Genomic DNA, 20,092 nt, shown 5'->3' with positions numbered 1-20,092 from the left:
TCTCTCCAGTTAAATCATTTTATTAAAAATTTACCTCAACCTATTAGATCCGGAGAAGAACTCTCTATGCTTGAACGATTGTTCGTGGATAAGGACCCAAGAAATACGGTATCTAAAATGTGTAAAATATTATTGAGGGCAGAGGAAGTGGAGATACCGCCATTCGTCAGAAAATGGGAGAAGGAATTGGGGACAACGCGAGACAAGAAGTTTATAGGGAAAATTTTGAACCTTGCCCATGCCTCGGCAGTTGACAGCAGAACAGCAGAGATGAATTATAAGTGCCTAGTAAGATGGTACTCAACCCCAGAGAAAATAAGTAAATTCAAGGGGCGATACATCAGCAGAATGTTGGAGAGGCTGTAAAGAGGTAGACTCCATGACACACTTGTGGTGGGACTGCCCTAAAATAAGGGAATACTGGAGAAAGATTCTGCAATTCAACAAGGAGATTACAAAAAAAAGTAGTGGAAGACCCCTGGGTGGTATTGTTTCACGGTGGGGTGGGCGACATAAAGCAGTATAAAAGGTCCCTGACCCCTCATCTTTTAAACACCGCTAAGAGACTCATTTCCAAGAACTGGCAAAAGTAAGAACCCCTAGACATGTGCACAGCTAAAAAATTCATTCATTTTCGTTTTCGTTTCATTAGTTTATTATTTTTTTCGTTTTTCGGGTCATCCGTTATGATCGCGATTCGTAAATTCGTTCATTCGTAAATTCGTAAATGTGTTCATTCATACATTCGTAAATGCGTTCATTCATACATTCGTACATTCTTAAATTCGAACATTCGTTCATTCGTATATTCGTACATTTTTACATTTGTACATTCGTAAATTCGTACATTCGTAAATTCGTACATTCGTAAATTCGTAAAATCGTACATTTGTAAATTAGAAAATTCGGAAATTTGTAAATTCAAAGTTTGAAAATCCAAAAATCTGAAATAGTAACTATTAAATTATAGGTATTGTAATTTCCTTTCAAATTTGACTGTCAGTGAACGTAACAAATACGAATTTATCCAACGTTACGAATTATCCAAAATGAATGCTGCATCTAAACAAATGGAACGGAACAAATTAATAATAAATAATAATAATAAAACGTTGTTATTATTATTATTGTTATTTATTATTATTAATTTATTACGTTCTATTCCGTTTTTTCGGATCATTCATACCCTGTTTCCCCGAAAATAAGACCTAGCGTAATTGACGGTGATGGCTGCAATATAAACCCTACCCCCCAAATAAGCCCTATCCTGTTTCCCTGAAAATAAGCCCTACCCTGAAAATAAGACCTACAAGGACTTTGATTAGGGCTTATTTGGGGGGTAGGGCTTATATTGCAGCCATCACCGACAATTAACGCTAGGTCTTATTTTCGGGGGAAACAGGGTAACTTCGGATAAATTTGTATGTGTTACGTTCACTAACAGCTAAATTTGAAAGGAAATTACAATACCTATAATTTAAAAGTTACTAGTAATTACTAATAGTTAGATTATTATTAGTTAACTTCTATTTCAGATTTCCGAATTTTCGAATTTACAAATTTACGAATTTACTAATTTACTAATGCCCGAATTTACGAATGTCCAATTTTAGCGAATTTACGAATATTCGGGAAAAATTAGTTGAACGGGTTTTCGTTAATTCCCGAATTAACGAATTTGTCGAAATTCCTTAAAAAGCGAATTCGGAACGAAACGAATTGCACATGCCTAAGAACCCCCATTAATCTGGGAGTGGATAGATATGGTTGAGGAAACATATAAAACGGAATGTTGGGGATGCGATATGAATGAAGAGACTAATAGAACCTTGGCAAAATGGGAGGAATGGGCAGCTTTTAAAAAGACTTGGAGTTACGCCCAGGAACTGAGACCGCTAGATCAGCAGTAAGGAGATGACCGGTAGAGGTTTCAGCCTAGGGAACGGCAGGTCGGCAGAGGGGGGGGAAGGGTCTAGGGGAGTGGGATGAGGGGGGCGGATGGGGTAGAGTGTTTAGTTTGTTTAAGGAGAATAAACTGTTGGTAAATTTTGCTACTTCTTTTTCTAATCTGCTACGATGAGGAGACTACGACAGGGACGAAAAAGACGAATTGCAAGGCTGAGTCAAGTCCCTTGTTGCCGTCTGCTGAAGTGGCAAAAAGAAAAAAATATTACTAGAATTCAACTCCAGGCGCCCCAAACCAAAGTGTACCCGAAAAATAATATTGTTACCCCTCCCCCAACACATCATGAACATGAAAAAGGTTGTTAGCGTGTGTGAATTCTCTGGTGTCTAACAAGGACTTCTTTATAAACAAAAGATTTCCCGCACTCTGAACATGAATAAGGACGTTCACCAGTGTGAGTTCTCTGGTGTCTAACAAGGTGTCCTTTATAAACAAAAGATTTCCCGCACTCTGGACATGAAAAGGTATTCTCACCTGTGTGACTTCTCCAGTGAACATGAAGCTGTGCTTTCTGACGGAAAGATTTCCCGCACTCTGAACAAGAAAAAGGACGCTCACCAGTGTGAATTCTTTGGTGATCAACAAGGTAGTTTTTACTACTGAAACATTTCCCGCACTCTGAACATGAATGCAGACGTTCACCCGTGTGAATTCTCTGATGATATAGAAGGTCTCCATTCCGAATGAAACATTTCCCGCACTCTGAACATGAATAAGGACGCTCACCTGTGTGAATTCTCTGGTGTTTCACAAGATCTCCTTTATAAACAAAAGATTTCCCGCACTCTGGACATGAAAAGGTATTCTCACCTGTGTGACTTCTCCAGTGAACACGAAAGTGTCTTTTTTGACTGAAAGATTTCCCGCACTCTGAACAAGAAAAGGGACGCTCACCTGTGTGACTTCTTTGGTGATTAACAAGGTCGTTTTTACTAATGAAACATTTCCCGCACTCTGAACATGAATAGGGACGTTCACCTGTGTGAATTCTCTGATGATTTAGAAGGCCTCCTTTATGAATGAAACATTTCCCGCACTCTGAACATAAATATGGACGCTCACCTGTGTGAGTTCTCTGGTGTTTAACAAGGCCTCCTTTATAAATGAAAGATTTCCCGCACTCTGAACATGAATAAGGACGCTCACCTGTGTGAATTCTCTTATGATTGAGGAGCTCTCTATTATAATTAAAACGTTTCCCGCACTCTGAACATGGATAAGGACGTTCACCTGTGTGAATTCTCTGATGATTGAGGAGCTCTCTATTATAATTAAAACGTTTCCCACACTCTGAACATGGATAAGGACGTTCACCTGTGTGAATTCTCTGATGAATGACCAGGTGTCTAATATAATTAAAACATTTCCCGCAGGCTGAACATGAATAGGGAAGTTCACCTGTGTGAGTTCTCTGGTGTACAAGAAGTTCTCCTTTCTTGCTGAAACATTTCCCGCACTCTGAACAGGAATAAGGACGCTCACCCGTGTGAATTCTCTGATGACTTACAAGGTCTCTATTATAAATGAAACATTTTCCGCACTCTGAACATGGATAAGGGCGCTCACCTGTGTGAGTTCTCTGGTGTCTAACAAGGTTTCCTTTACTAAAGAAAGATTTCCCGCACTCTGAACAGGAATAAGGACGCTCACCCGTGTGAATTCTCTGATGATTTACAAGTTCTCCATTATAAATGAAACATTTTCCGCACTCAGAACATGAATAAGGATGATAACCTGTGTGAGTTCTCTGGTGTGTAACAAGGTGTCCTTTACTAATGAAAGATTTCCCGCACTCTGAACAGGAATAAGGATGATAACCTGTGTGAGTTCTCTGGTGTGTAACAAGGTGTCCTTTACTAATGAAAGATTTCCCGCACTCTGAACATGGATAAGGACGCTCACCTGTGTGAGTTCTCTGGTGTGTAACAAGGTGTCCTTTACTAATGAAAGATTTCCCGCACTCTGAACATGGATAGGGACGTTCACCTGTGTGAATTCTCTGATGGTTTATAAGGTCTCCATTCTGACTGAAACATTTCCCGCACACTGAACATGAATAAGGACGCTCACCTGTGTGAATTCTCTGGTGTTTAACAAGGCCTCCTTTAGTATTGAAAGATTTCCCGCACTCTGAACAAGAAAAAAGATGCTCACCTGTGTGAATTCTCTGGTGTTTAACAAGGTCTCCTTTATCATTGAAAGATTTCCCGCACTCTGAACATGAATAAGGATTCTCCCCTGTGTGAATTCTCTGGTGTTTAACAAGGTCTCCTTTATATTTGAAAGATTTCCCGCACTCTGAACATGAATAAGGACGCTCACCTGTGTGACTTCTCTGGTGACTATGCAGCTTGGAATTAGTATTAAAACATTTGCCACACTCTAGGCATGAAAAGGGGCGCTCACCTGTGTGACTTCTCCAGTGTTCTAGAAGGTTTCCTTTATGCATGAAACATTTCCCACACTCTGAACAAGAAAAAGGACGCTCACCCGTGTGAATTCTTTGGTGTAAAACGAGGCGATCTTTTGTTATGAAAGATTTTCCGCACTCTGAACATGAATAGGGACGCTCACCTGTGTGAATTCTTTGGTGTAAAACGAGGCGTCCTTTTATTATGAAAGATTTTCCGCACTCTGAACATGAATAGGGACGCTCACCTGTGTGAATGCTTTGGTGTAAAACGAGGCGTTCTTTTAATATGAAAGATTTTCCGCACTCTGAACATGAATAGGGACGCTCACCTGTGTGAATTTTCTTGTGCCTAAGAAGTAACCGTTTTTTTGCAAACAATTTCCCACACACTGAACATGACAATGAACTCTCTTCTGTGGGAACTCCTTCATGGCTTAAAGAAGATTCCTTGGGAATAGAAGGATCTATTGAAGTATCTGTACTGTGAGATCCTATAGTCTTGGTGTGTGATCCATCAGAAGATTCCTCAGGATTAGAGGGATCCATTGATCTCCCCAATTGGGAAGGTCTGGGATATATATTTGGAGTAACGGGATTTCCTCCTGGAGAATATTGTACAATGTTATTATCTTCTGCTTTATAATCTGGAGATACAATGAGATGTTCCTCAGAGGTATTCCGGACATTGTGTCCACCTGTTGAGAAAAAATGTAACATTAAATGTTATAACCTTCCATTCAGGAGTCATATATGTTGGTCCGTCACCAAATAATTTATAAGAGCTCTGGCATGGATTTGAAGGCAATTAGAAGAGAAAAATATGAATACAAGCAATAGAGGTTTCGGTTTCATAAAAAAAAAAAAGGATTTGTTGTTACCCACCGTAAAATCTGTTTCTCTGGGTTCATTGATGGACACAGCTCCTTCTTCTTTATCCATTACCAAACAGGGTTTTATAGCCCCACCTACAGGAGTAGGACACTAGGCAAAAAAATAAAGACTCTGCACTTCCTATGGGCAGTCTTCTCTGGGCATAAAAACTCCTTCTCTGCTATAGGCCTCCAGACAGTCACAAGCAATGTTGAAGGAGAATTTCCATAGAGGGGGTGGGTGCTGTGTCCGTCAATGAGCTCAGAGAAATGGATTTTACGGTGAGTAACAAAAAAAATTCTGTTTTCTCTCACGTTCGTTGAAGGACAGAGCTCCTTCTTCTTTATCCATTACCAAACAGGAATGTCCCCAAACAGTGACTGAATGAAGGTGGGAAAACCAACCAATGGAGAAGAAACCCAGGACAACCTACCAATCACTCAGAGAAGTGCCCAAGTGTCCTAAAAAGCAGCCTGCAAAACCTTGAGGCCAAAACTAGCATCAGAAGATGCCGACACCTCAACTCAACAGAGCTAATAAACGTGCAGCAATATGGACTATGATTGCAACAAACAGCTTTTCCCTGCGATATTGAGGTGGCAACGAGGGTCAGTTTTTATGGCCATAGTTATGTGTGTAGTAAGACTGATTTAGAATTTCAGCTAAGAATCATATTTCTTGTAGTTCATGTTGAAACTACTTATGACAGGTTGTGGTTCCTCTTTTTGTGCAAGAGCATACTGCAGAGAAACGAAAGTTTTACATAAGGTTTAAAAATATATATGTTTTGCAGAACCTGTCTGGATTAGCATGCATAGGTTGATTTAGGTTGATTGTTAAAAGGTTAGAATGTTTTGTATAACGGAAGTGTACCGCCTGTTCGCTTGTGACGCAATATGCTGAAAATTATATGTACACTGTATGAACTGTATCTGACACTCTTGACATGTAGACACTAGGGCTGAGCTTCGAGTTCGAGTCGAACTCATGTTCGACTCGAACATTGGCTGTTCGCAAGTTCGCCGAACAGCGAACAATTTGGGGTGTTCGCGGCAAATTCGAATGTCGCGGAACACCCTTTAAAAGTCTATGGGAGAAATCAAAAGTGCTAATTTTAAAGGCTTATATGAAAGTTATTGTCATAAAAAAGTGTTTGGGGACCTGGGTCCTGCCCCAGGGGACATGGATCAATGCAAAAAAAAGTTTTAAAAATGGCCGTTTTTTCAGGAGCAGTGATTTTAATAATGCTTAACGTCAAACAATAAAAGTGTAATATCCCTCTAAATTTCGTAGCTGGGGGGTGTCTATAGTATGCCTGTAAAGGGGCGCATGTTTCCCGTGTTTAGAACAGTCTGACAGCAAAATGACATTTCGAAGGAAAAAAAGCCATTTAAAACTACCCGCGGCTATTGCATTGCCGACAATACACATAGAAGTTCATTGATAAAAATGGCATGGGAATTCCCCACAGGGCAACCCCAAACCAAAATTAAAAAAAAAAAATGACGTGGGAGTCCCCCTAAATTCCATACAAGGCCCTTCAGGTCTGGTATGGATATTAAGGGGAACCCCGGCCAAAATTAAAAAAAAAAAAACGGCGTGGGGTCCCCCCAAGAATCCATACCAGACCCTTATCCGAGCACGCAACCTGGCAGGAAAAGAGGGGGGGACGAGAGTGCGGCCCCCCCCTCCTGAACTGTACCAGGCCACATGCCCTCAACATTGGGAGGGTGCTTTGGGGTAGCCCCCCAAAACACCTTGTCCCCATGTTGATGAGGACAAGGGCCTCATCCCCACAACCCTGGCCGGTGGTTGTGGGGGTCTGCGGGCGGGGGGCTTATCGGAATCTGGAAGCCCCCTTTAACAAGGGGACCCCCAGATCCCGGCCCCCCCCCCTGTGTGAAATGGTAAGGGGGTGCTTACCCCTACCATTTCACTAAAAAACTGTCAAAAATGTTAAAAATGACAAGAGACAGTTTTTGACAATTCCTTTATTTAAATGCTTCTTCTTTCTTCCTTCATCTTCTTCTTCTGGTTCTTCTGGCTCTTCTGGTTCTTCCTCCGGCGTTCTCGTCCAGCATCTCCTCCATGGCGTCTTCTATCTTCCTCTCCTCGGGCCGCTCCGCACCCATGCATGGGGGGAGGCTCCCGCTCTTCTCTTCATCTTCTCCTTCATCTTCTTCTCTTCTTCCTTCTTCTCTTCTTCTCTTCTTCATTTTCTTCTCCGGGCCGCTCCGCACCCATGCTGGCATGGAGGGAGGCTCCCGCTGTGTGACGGCGTCTCTTCGTCTGACGGTTCTTAAATAACAGGGGGCCGGGCCACCCGGTGACCCCGCCCCCCTCTGACGCACGGGACATCACAGGGAAGTCCCGTCGTGTCACCGTGCGTCAGAGGGGGGCGGGGTCACCGGGTGGCCCCGCCCCCCGTTATTTAAGAACCGTCAGACGAAGAGACGCTGTCACACAGCGGGAGCCTCCCTCCATGCCAGCATGGGTGCGGAGCGGCCTGGAGAAGAAAATGAAGAAGAGAAGAAGAGAAGAAGGAAGAAGAGAAGAAGATGAAGAAGAAAATGAAGAGAAGAGCGGGAGCCTCCCCCCATGCATGGGTGCGGAGCGGCCCGAGGAGAAGAAGATAGAAGACGCCACGGAGGAGATGCTGGACGAGAACGCCGGAGGAAGAACCAGAAGAGCCAGAAGAACCAGAAGATGAAGGAAGAAAGAAGAAGCATTTAAATAAAGGAATTGTCAAAAACTGTCTCTTGTCATTTTTAACATTTTTGACAGTTTTTTAGTGAAATGGTAGGGGTAAGTACCCCCTTACCATTTCACACAGGGGGGGGGCCGGGATCTGGGGGTCCCCTTGTTAAAGGGGGCTTCCAGATTCCGATAAGCCCCCCACCCGCAGACCCCCACAACCACCGGCCAGGGTTGTGGGGATGAGGCCCTTGTCCTCATCAACATGGGGACAAGGTGTTTTGGGGGGCTACCCCAAAGCACCCTCCCAATGTTGAGGGCATGTGGCCTGGTACGGTTCAGGAGGGGGGGCGCACTCTTGTCCCCCCCTCTTTTCCTGCGGCCTGCCAGGTTGCCTGCTCGGATAAGGGTCTGGTATGGATTTTTGGGGGGACCCCACGCCGTTTATTTTTTTTTTTGGCACGGGGTTCCCCTTAAAATCCATACCAGACCTGAAGGGTCTGGTATGGAATTTAGGGGGAACCCCATGTCATTTTTTTTTTAAATCTTGTCCGGGGTTCCCCTTAATATCCATACCAGACCTGAAGGGCCTTGTATGGAATTTAGGGGGACTCCCACGTCATTTTTTTTTTAAATTTTGGTTCGGGGTTGCCCTGTGGGGAATTCCCATGCCGTTTTTATCAATGAACTTCTATGTGTATTGTCGGCAATGCAATAGCCGCGGGTAGTTTTAAATGGCTTTTTTTCCTTCGAAATGTCATTTTGCTGTCAGACTGTTCTAAACACGGGAAACATGCGCCCCTTTACAGGCATACTATAGACACCCCCCCAGCTACGAAATTTAAAGGGATATTACACTTTTATTGTTTGACTTTAAGCATTATTATAATGACTGCTCCTGAAAAAACGGCCGTTTTTAAAACTTTTTTTTGCATTGATCCATGTCCCCTGGGGCAAGACCCAGGTCCCCAAACACTTTTTATGACAATAACTTGCATATTAGCCTTTAAAATTAGCACTTTTGATTATTCATGTTCGTGTCCCATAGACTTCAACGGTGTTCGCGTGTTCGAACGAACTTTTTTCCTGTTCGCATGTTCTGGTGCGAACCGAACAGGGGGGTGTTCGGCTCATCCCTAGTAGACACTAGTCGGGTCAGGAGTGTCCATTCTTTTTGCCCAAAAAGATGGAATAACTCTCCCATACCAGAGTTCTTTGTCCAACAATGTCATTCACCGATATCCTGCCTTAAACCTGCTACTTTAATATCTCTGTACCATATTATCCCTCTAGTGTCCAGCGTTATCAGACTGACATCATATTTGTGCGCTCAACCAAAGAGATTGTAGGATTTGTAGTTCCATCAGACGGCTGTTTCCCTGCATGACTATGCATCCGGACTACATATCCCAGGGATCTTTGCTACCACCATTGATGTTGCTGGGAAGAACTATAAAAGGAACCAGAGACCAGCCTCATGCGCTCTTCCTCCTGGGCCTCGTGTGTGAAGGATCTCCCCGCGCAGGGAGAGTGAGGTCGCGGCCTACCACGCGGTCTACAGCATACCTGACAATAACAAGCCAGTGAGTGAACTTGGGCCAACCAAATTAATGGCTCAGGCAGCTCAAGCTCAAACCCAGATGTATCATGCCTTGATGCGGGTGATGGAGACCCAGGTGAAGGTTCAAGAACAAGGGACTTGTCAAGGGGAACCAAAGTCTCCCCAAGGGCGAGAGAAAAGATGTTACGGATGTGGGGAGTTTGGACACTTTCGGGCCGAGTGTCCTAAGGCCGGCATCAGCCCTCAATTACTCATGGATGTTATGAAAGCTTTACAGAAATTACTCTTCCCAAAACTGGCAGGAAACTTCAGGGGACCTCAGTGAAGGAGCTAGTTGAGAGTCCCGGGGGAAGACTGAGCTCCAAGGCCAAAGAGATCCAAGAAGAAAAAGGGACGCAAGCCACCTGCTGCTCCTCCCCTCACTGCACCAAAGGAAAGACCTAAGAAGAAAAGGGTACACAAGCCACCTGTTGCCCTACCCTTTCCTTCTGTCCTTGCTATGAAAAACAAAAGAAACTAAACCCTAAAGGAAGGAGAGACGGAGACAGGAAATCAATGCACACCTTACTGAGAGAATAGTAAGACCAACTCCGCTACTTCCAAAGAGACTGATTAGGGCCCAAACTATAGAGTCATCCGCTGAAAATCTAGCAAAGAACCTGGGGGCCTTCTCCTATAGTCTCGATACAAGTAAAGGGCAGCTATACTTAAGCCCTACTAGATACGGGAGGCTAGGTGACGTTGCTGTACCGAGATTTTAATCACAAGTACCTGAAGCATATCCCTTTGTGCAAACTTGAGGAGTTAAAGATTTGGGGCATAGGGACCCAGAAATGCCCATACGATGGGTACATACCCATCAAGATAACCTTTAAAACTTCCCTGGCTGGAAAACCAGAGACTTTTGACACATTGGCTGTTGTCTGCCCCCGACCTCCTGGGGCAGGCCAAAATTCTTTGTTGATAGGCACCAACACCAATCTTGTGAGGAGGCTACTCACTCCACTGGCCCTGGAGGGTGCTCTAGTAGGGAAGATCCACCCTCAGCTGCAACAGGCCTTTCAGCAAGTGTTGTAGGAAAAGAAGGCCCCTCTGGAAGGATTAGGAAGGCTGTGGCGATTGGATGCCCACGAAAAGGTATTGCTGCCGGGCGAGAGGGTCTGCTTGAAGGCCACTGTTAAGCTATCATGGGACCTGCCGGGTCCTTATGTGGCGGTGGAAGCTGATTCAGCAGAAGAGGATGTTGGTATAGAATTGTTTCCGGAGATCATACCCACCAAGGCCTTATTGAGGAGCGGCGGCGAATCCCTGTTAGTGTGAGGAACGTCACCGGTCACCCAATTAGTCTGAAGCCTCAGGTGGTGATTGGGAAAGTGAGTGTGCTGCCACCCCAGTGACGGGGATGATCTAGTTCAGAAGGGAAATGGAAGAGAGACCACTGTCCATTACCCAAATCTACCCTCAGGATGGGCGGAGGAGAAGATTAAAGCCCAATTAGCCCGATGGGAGAAGATGTTCTCCAAAGATGACTTTGATGTGGGCTGCGCCAGGAGTGCCCAACATCAAATTCAGCTAACTGAAGACAAACCTTTTTGCAAAAGGGCCAGGCGAATCCCTTTGTGTGATCTGGAGGACCTTAGAGAACAGCTGGCTGAGCTGAAGAAGTCTTGGGTCATTAAGGAATCCAGGAGCCCTTATGCATCCCCGATTTGTGGTAGTGAGAAAGAAGAATGGGTCCCTCTGGATGTGTATTGACTACCGAACCTTGAACTAAATGACCATCCCAGACCAGTACACAACCCCCCCCCCCCGCTTAGAAGAGGCCCTGCAATGTCTATCTGGGGCCAAGTGGTTCAGTGTGCTGGATCTAAAGAGTGGATACTATCAGATACCCATGCATCCAGATGACTGAGAAAAAACGGCCTTCATCAGCCCTCTAGGAGGGACTGAAGCTGTCGCTAGAGAAATGCCAGTTCTACTAGACCTTGGTTACATACATTGGGCATGTAGTTTCAGCCGAGGGGATAGCTACTGACCCTCAGAAGTTGGTGACCGTTACTTCTTGGCCTCGCCCGAGCACCGTCACTGAATTGAGGTCGTTTCTGAGATTCTGTTCCTATAATAGGAGATTCGTAAAGAACTTCTCACAGATTGCTCAACCATTGAACAAACTCTTACAGAAACAGATGGAAGGGGATCCGCAGAATGTCCAGAAGGGAGGCCCCAGGAATCTATCCAGGAACAATGGACGGTGAAGTGTGAAAAGGCTTTTGAACGTCTTAAGGGGGAAGTTACTTCTGACCGTTACTTCTTGGCCTCGCCCGAGCACCGTCACTGAATTGAGGTTGTTTCTGAGATTCTGTTCCTATAATAGGAGATTCGTAAAGAACTTCTCACAGATTGCTCAACCATTGAACAAACTCTTACAGAAACAGATGGAAGGGGATCCGCAGAATGTCCAGAAGGGAGGCCCCAGGAATCTATCCAGGAACAATGGACGGTGAAGTGTGAAAAGGCTTTTGAACGTCTTAAGGGGGGCCTTGTGGAAGCACCAGTGCTGGCCTACGCGGACCCATCCAAGCCTTTGCACATGGATGCCAGCAGAGATGACCTTAGGGGAATGCTGTACCAAGAGTCGGTGGGAAGACTTTGCCCGGAAGCTTATGTGAGTCGCAGCCTCACCCCCCCCCCCCCCGAGAAGAACTATCCTGTACACACATTGGAGTTCTTGGCCCTCAAGTGGGCAGTGGTAGATAACCGGCGTGATTATCTGTACGGGGCCACTTTTGTGGTGAAGACGGATATTAACCCTTTGACTTACCTTTTGCCCACTGCCGAGCTGGATGCCACTGGACATCGGTGGTTGGCTGCTCTGTCTGAGTTTCGGTTCAGTCTGAAATAGCCACCAGGAGTGGGAAATTATGACGCTTATGCCCTTCCCGAAGACCCCATACCACAAATGCTGGCCAGAAGAGTTGGGTCCACTTACCTCTGGAAGGAGTATTAGCTGTATGTCAAGGAGTCGAGCATTAAGCATAGAGGGGCGATAGGAGTTGAAGCTGTGGGAGTCACTTTTGCTGGAGTACCCAAATATTACTGTTATTTGACACAAGTGCGCAGTCAAGGCTTGCCTCAACTGACAAGAGAAGATATGAGGGGGGACCAACTGGAAGACCTGTTGGAAAAGCTTCTGAAGAAGTCTCTATCTGTTTGAGACCCTCAGATGCTGTTGAATAGTTCCATTGAGGGAGCAAAAGTAGTCCATAGAGAGTGGGAACAAATGCGATTAGAGGATGGAGTCATATACCAGAGAGCCCCTTCTGAAGAGCCAGAGGGTGTTCATCAACTGTTCCTCCCTGAGAAACACTGACTAAAGGTATTAACTGCCATTCATGATGATCATGGTCATTTTGGCCCGGACAGAACCTTCAAGTTAGTCAGGGATCGATTCTATTGGCCATCCATGAGAGCTGAGGTGGAAAGCTATTGTCGCTCTTGCATCAGGTGCATTCAGAGAAAGACTTTACCCGGCAGAGCAGCCCCAATGGGTCATCTCCAGAGTCAAGGGCCAATGGAGTTGGTGTGCATTGATTTCTTGTGTTTGGAGCCTGACTTGAGTGGACAAAGTAATGTCCTGGTTGAGACAGATCATTTCACCCGCTATGCTCAAGCTTTCCCCACTAGGGATCAGCAAGCCAGTACTATAGCAAAAACCCCGGTGGAAAAGTTCTTCATTCATTACGGGCTGCCCCAACACCTACACTCAGACCAAGATCAGGACTTTGAGAGCAAGTTAATCAGCAGATTATGCGAACTCTTGAGTATAAAGAAATCCAGAACCACTCCTTACCACCCTCAAAGGGGAGCTGTAACCTGAGCGTTTTAACCTTACCCTGCTGAATATGTTGGGAACCCTTCCCTCAGAGAAGAAAAAGCATTGGGGAGACTATATAGCTGCAGTACTCCAATGACTCTACTGGGTAGCCCCCCTACAGACTAATGTTAGGAAGAGAAGCTTGTTTACCAGTGGCTTTTGGAACATTGTTAGATCATACCTCCCAGGCCTCCTACGGGGGGGTATGTCGACAGGCTTCAGAAGAATCTGAAGATGGCCTATGAGAAAGCCAAGGAAGCGTCCACCACCAGAGAACAGAGGAACAAGAAAAACTTTGATCTTAAAGTAAGGGTTCAGGACCTACAACCCGGAGATCGAGTGTTGTTACTCAATCTAGGAGTGCCTGGGAAGCATAAACTGACTGACAGATGGTGCTCTCAACCTTACATTGTCTGTAATCGATTATTCGGGCTCCCTGTGTAGGGATGAGCTTTGAGTTCGAGCCGAACTCATGTTCGACTCGAACATTGGCTGTTCGCAAGTTCGCCGAACAGCGAACAATTTGGGGTGTTCGCGGCAAATTCGAATGCCGCGGAACACCCTTTAAAAGTCTATGGGAGAAATCAAAAGTGCTAATTTTAAAGGCTTATATGCATGGTATTGTCATAAAAGGTCTTTGGGGACCCGGGTCCTGCCCCAGGGGACATGTATCAATGCAAAAAAAAGTTTTAAAAACGTCAGTTTTTTCGGGAGCAGTGATTTTACTAATGCTTAAAGTCAAACAATAAAAGTGTAATATCCCTTTAAATTTCGTACCTGGGGGGTGTCTATAGTATGCCTGTAAAGGGGCGCATGTTTTCCGTGTTTAGAACAGTCTGACAGCAAAATGACATTTCAAAGGAAAAAAGTCATTTAAAACTACTCGCAGCTATACTGAATTGCCGGCCTGACAATACACATAAAAACTTCTTGATAAAAACAGCATGGGAATTCCCCACAGGGGAACCCCGAACCAAAATTTAAAAAAAAATGATGTTAGGGTCCCCCTAAATTCCATACCAGGCCCTGTGTGGATATTAAGGGGAACCCCGGGCAAAATGAAAAAAAAATTGGCGTGGGGTCCCCCTCAAAATCTATACCAGACCCTTCAGGCCCTTATCCAGACTCTTATCCGAGCACACAACCTGGCAGGCCGCAGAAAAAGAGGGGGGGACGAGAGAGCGCCCCCCCCCCTCCTGAACCATACCAGGCCACATGCCCTCAACATTGGGAGCGTGCTTTGGGGGTAGCCCCCCAAAGCACCTTGTCCCCATGTTGATGAGGACAAGGGCCTCATCCCCACAACCCTGGCCCGGTAGTTGTGGGGGTCTGCGGGCAGGGTGCTTATTGGAATCTGGAAGCCCCCTTTAACAAGGGGACCCCCAGATCCCAGCCCTCCCCCCTGTGTAAAATGGTAAGGGGGTACCCCTACCATTTCACAAAAAAAATGTCAAAAATTTTAAAAATGACAAGAGACAGTTTTTGACAATTCCTTTATTTAAATGTTTCTTCTTTCTTCTATTTTCTATCTTCTTTCTTCCTCCATCTTCTTCTTCTTCTGGTTCTTGTTCTTCTGGATCTTCTTGTTCTTCTGGTTCTTCATCAGGTCTTCTCGTCCGGCATCTTCCTCAGCGGCGCCGTCTTCACTTCATCTTCTTTCCTCGGGCCGCTCCGCATTCACGATTGGATGGGAGGCTCACGCTGTGTGACTCTTCTCCTCTTCTGACAGTTCCTAAATAACTGAGGGCGACAGACCCCGCTCCCTTCTGACGCAGGGCGGGTGACCCCGCCCCCCTCTGACGCACGGGGACTTCCCTGTGGCATTCCCCGTGATGTCAGAGGGGGACGGGGTCAACCGCCCTGCGTCAGAGGGGGCGGGGTCACCCACCCTCTGTTATTTAAGAACTGTCAGCAGAGGAGAAGAGTCCCACAGCGGGAGCCTCCCATCCAATCATGGATGCGGAGCAGCCCGAGGAAAGAAGATGAAGTGAAGACGGCGCCGCTGAGGAAGATGCCGGACGAGAAGACCGGATGAAGAACAAGAAGAACCAGAAGAACAAGAACCAGAAGAAGAAGAGATGGAGGAAGAAACCGAAGGAAGATAGAAGAAAGAAGGTAGAAAATAGAAGAAAGAAGAAGCATTTAAATAAAGGAATTGTCAAGAACTGTCTCTTGTCATTTTTAACATTTTTTAAATTTTTTTTGTGAAATGGTAGGGGTACTTTTGTATCCCCTTACCATTTCACACAGGGGGGAGGGCCGGGATCTGGGGGTCCCCTTGTTAAAGGGAGCTTCCAAATTCCGATAAGCCCCCTGCCCGCAGACCCCCACAACCATCGGGCCAGGGTTGTGGGGATGAGGCCCTTGTCCTCATCAACATGGGGACAAGGTGCTTTGGGGGCTATGGCAATGTTGAGGGCATGTGGCCTGGTATTGTTCAGGAGGGGGGGCGCTCTCTCGCCCCCCTCTTTTCCTGCGGCCTGCCAGGTTGCGTGCTCGGATAAGGGTCTTGTATGGATTTTTGGGGGTACCCCACGCCATTTTTTTTTAAATTTTGGCCGGGGTTCCCCTTAATATCCACACCAGACCTGAAGGGCTTGGTATGGAATTTAGGGGAATTTTTTTTTTTAATTTTGGTTCGGGGTTCCCCTGTGGGGAATTCCCATGCCGTTTTTATCAATGAACTTTTATGTGTATTGTCAAGCTGGCAATTCATTATTATCCGCGAGTAGTTTTAAATGACTTTTTTCCTTTGAAATATCATTTTGCTGTCAGACTGTTCTAAACACGGGAAACATGCGCCCCTTTACAGGCATACTATAGACACCCCCCCCAGGTACGAAATTTAAAGGAATATTACACTTTTATTGTTTGTCTTTAAGCATTATTAAAATCACTGCTCTCGAAAAAACTGCAGTTTTTAAAACTTTTTTTTGCATTGATACATGTCCCCTGGGCAAGACCCGGGTCCCCAAACACTTTTTAGGACAATACCATGCAAATTAGCCTTTAAAATCAGAACTTTTGATTTCGAACGTTCGATTCCCATAGACTTCAATACGGTTCTAAAGTTTGTGCGAAGTTTTGGTCTGTTCGCAAGTTCTGGTGTGAACCGAACCGGGGGGTGTTCGGCTCATCCTTATCCCTGTGTACCAAATTTGTCCTGAGGGTAAGATTGGCCCCCTGAAGACCTGGCACCAAAAACATCTGTTACCTATATCCAAGGCTGTTCGAGTACCTCCATCTCCTTTCATATGGTGTATAGTATCTACTCCCCATTTGTTAGGAATATGACATTATATTGAGGATGAGAATGGAGATGGACCTTTCATATGGTATACAGTGTCTCCTCCTCATTTGTTGGGAACATGATGTTATATTGAGGAATGGAGATGGACCTTTCATATGGTGTACAATATCTACACCTCATTTGTTGGGCACAATAAACATGATACATTGGGTGGTGTGGTGAATATGTCAATTCATTTCTTGCTGTTGATGGTTAAAGTGTAAGCAAACTTCCTTTGCTGACTATTACCCATAACTAAGCCTATAATAAGGCTTACTAATAGGTAGTGTAAATATCTCCTAAACTTTCACGTTTATGAGATATTTACAGTACATGCAGTCAGTGACATCACTGGTGCATGCGCTCTGAAGGAACGGCCACCCGTGCCATTCCTTCAGAGCCCTGTGCCATGAACAGCAGCTCCCGCACGCCCGGAAGCAAGACGGGTGAAGATGGCAGCACTTGCAGCCAGCGGGTAAACAAAAAAATGTCCAGCGGTATACAACCGCTTTAAAGTTTCTCAGTATTTCCTTTACTGGAAGGATGTGATGATCTCTATTTTGTACATGAGCAGCAAACTTTGTGTGTGACTAATTAAAAAAAATGTTTTTTATATGGAAGGGGAGCCTTGTTTTTAGAGCTGTGTGGATAAGTGATGGTCTTGTTCTAGATGACTTTACCCAATATATACAAATGAGGGATGGTGTGATCTTCCTGTGTGGAATACAGAGGATGGGGACATCTCTCTGGTGGGTTCCAATTACTGGATCCATCTGTAGGAAACACACACACTGACTGAATACATTGTTTCTATGTGTTTATCAGATGATGGGGGATCTAGGTGGACCCTCCGTACTGCTCTCTCCTTTACAATAAAGTGTCCTCTTACCCGGTAATGTGAGGGGCGGCTGATTGTCCATCATGATGTCCTTGTAGAGATCCTTGTGTCCTTCTACATACTCCCACTCCTCCATGGAGAAATAGACAGTGACATCCTGACACCGTATAGGAACCTGACACACACAATGATACAGTCACCATCCAGACACATCCCTTGTCTGTTACTGGATAATGTCCCAGAATTCCCAGCACAACTCACCTCTCCTGTCAGCAGATCAATGATCTTGTTGGTGACCTCTAGAATGTGCTGCTCGTTATTTTTCTGTAGGGCTAGGAGAGGTGGTGGATGCATGGAGATGGGGCCTTGTCTTTCTCTTTGTCTTATGGACTTCATAACTACAGTACAGTCCTGTAATATACATCAATTAATAGCATATCAGAATCATCTTCACATGACAAGACAGGTCTATGTTTTAATAAAAGTGTTAAGAATTATTAAACACTCCCAGAATCCTCCTCACCTCTCCAGTCAGTAGACAGATGATCTCCAGTGTGAGTAATAATATCCCATTATGGAGATTATTTTTATTCATATTTACATAATTGAGAAGCTGTTGATTCTCCATCATGACGTCCTTGTAGAGATCCTTGTGTCCTTCTAAATACTCCCACTCCTCCATGGAGAAATAGACAGTGACATCCTGACACCTTATAGGAACCTGACACACACAATGATACAGTCACCATCCAGACACATCCTATGTCTATTACTGGATAATGTCCCAGAATTCCCGGCACCGCTCACCTCTCCTGTCAGCAACTCAGTGATCTTCTTGGTGACTTCTAGAATCTTCTTGGCACTGGTTACCTCTGTTGTCAGGCAGTGAGGTGGAGGCACTGTGATGGGTGATGTCCTGTGAACGCGGCTGCTTGGTGTTAATGGATCGCCAGATATTTTTCTCACTACTTTATAATCCTGTGTAAAGAGAGAAAGTAACAATAATCACTACAGACATCCCAGAATCCTCCTCACCTCTCCGGTCAGGTCTATGTTTTATTAATAGAGATAAGAGTGATGTCATCCCTCAAACTCAACGGATCCAAAACAGAGCTTCTTCTCCTCCACGCAAACCGTAATACAAAAACGAAGAACCCTTGGACACCACCCACCATCCTTGGACAGACCGTCTCCCCAAGCACCAAAGCCAAAAGTCTCTGAGTCAGCTTTGACTCAGAAATGTCGATGGATGCACAAATAGGATCGGTAGTCAGTAAATCTCACCATCTCCTTCGCCTACTACATAGACTCGTCCCCTACATTCCAGAAGAAGACAAAGCAGCAGTAGTTGGAACAATCATCAATTCGCGGCTCGACTACGCAAACTCCCTTTACATAGGACTACCTAAATACCAGATTGCACGCCTACAAGTCACCCAAAACACTGCAGCAAGACTGGTAACAGGAAAAAAACCCTGGGAATCCATCTCCCCATCCCTGAGGAGCCTACATTGGCTAACCGTAAAGGACCGGATCACGTTCAAGACCCTGTGCCTCACCCATAAATGCACTCAAGGAAACGCTCCACAATACCTATGCGAGAAAATAAAACACTACACATCTAAGCGCAGTCTTCAATCAACTAACCAAAACCTCCTCCTCATTCCTAAGTCCCGCTACAAATCAAAGAGAGAACGAAGATTCGCAGTCCAAGGACCACGTTTATGGAACGCTCTATGTGCCAACATCCGCATGGAAGAAAATCATCGGGCCTTCAGAAAAAACCCCAAGACCCATCTCTTCTAAGAAACAGGAATAACAGCACGGATCAAGCGCCTTGAGGTGATTCAGTTCGCATTTGCAGCGCTATACAAATCTTTCATTCATTCATTCACATGACCTCCCACAATCCTCCTCACCTCTCCGGTCAGCAGGTAGATGATCTCCAGGGTGAGGTTCAATATCCTTTCAGTCATGTGATTTTGGCCCGTCTCCATCTTCACTGATGTGGTCATGTGATCTATAAAGGACTCTCCTCTCTGTAGACAGATAATAAACTGAGAAATATCTGGACTGTACTGGGACAAAAAATATCTGCACAGTGTTCCTCCATAGTTCTACAACAAAAAAGAAAAAGAAATTGCGCTAGGTGCTAAATATAAATGATAATAAAAACTGAAATGGGGGATCGTGAAGGAAGTCCTGCAGCTAAAACACAATAACCCCAATACAAGGGCACATGAAATATACAAAAAGAGGAACAGTGTAGTGCTGGACTAATGAAGAGGGACACATATATTGATATCTGTAATTATACAAGGACCCATAAAGTTATGAGTTAATAAGTGGTACTAAACAATAATCAGTGTGATGCTGGTTTAAAGTGATCAGATGTGCATATATATAATGAAAACACATGTGAATTATTCATCTGAAATCTACATCATCATGAAATAATAAAAACACATACACAGAAGTGATGGTCCTTATAAATGTGAGTCCGTACCCTAAAAGGTGTACATAAAGAAAAAAATACAAAAAAGTACAAAAAATGGACAATAAAGTTCATAAGTGTCTCAAATAAAAA

At 44.8% G+C, this 20,092-nt stretch overlaps 1 protein-coding gene across 1 annotated transcript; it reads right to left on the bottom strand.

Annotated features, from left to right (window-relative positions):
* Positions 1-1,040: 1,040 nt before the first annotated feature.
* Positions 1,041-19,821, bottom strand: LOC141104757 (uncharacterized). The gene is made up of 6 exons (XM_073594470.1): positions 19,425-19,821; positions 18,313-18,483; positions 18,029-18,226; positions 17,767-17,916; positions 17,557-17,680; positions 1,041-5,074 (listed from the first exon to the last, which is right to left on the bottom strand). Exons 1-6 carry the CDS (start codon positions 19,518-19,520, stop codon positions 2,268-2,270), a joined length of 3,546 nt encoding a protein of 1,181 aa, XP_073450571.1. The 5' UTR covers positions 19,521-19,821; the 3' UTR covers positions 1,041-2,267.
* Positions 19,822-20,092: the final 271 nt, after the last annotated feature.

This window comes from Aquarana catesbeiana, linkage group LG08, assembly GCF_042186555.1.
Source record: "Aquarana catesbeiana isolate 2022-GZ linkage group LG08, ASM4218655v1, whole genome shotgun sequence".
NCBI classification, from domain to species: Eukaryota; Metazoa; Chordata; class Amphibia; order Anura; family Ranidae; genus Aquarana; species Aquarana catesbeiana.
Note: the sequence above shows the minus strand (reverse complement) of the source record. Positions and strands in the feature narration are given on the sequence as shown.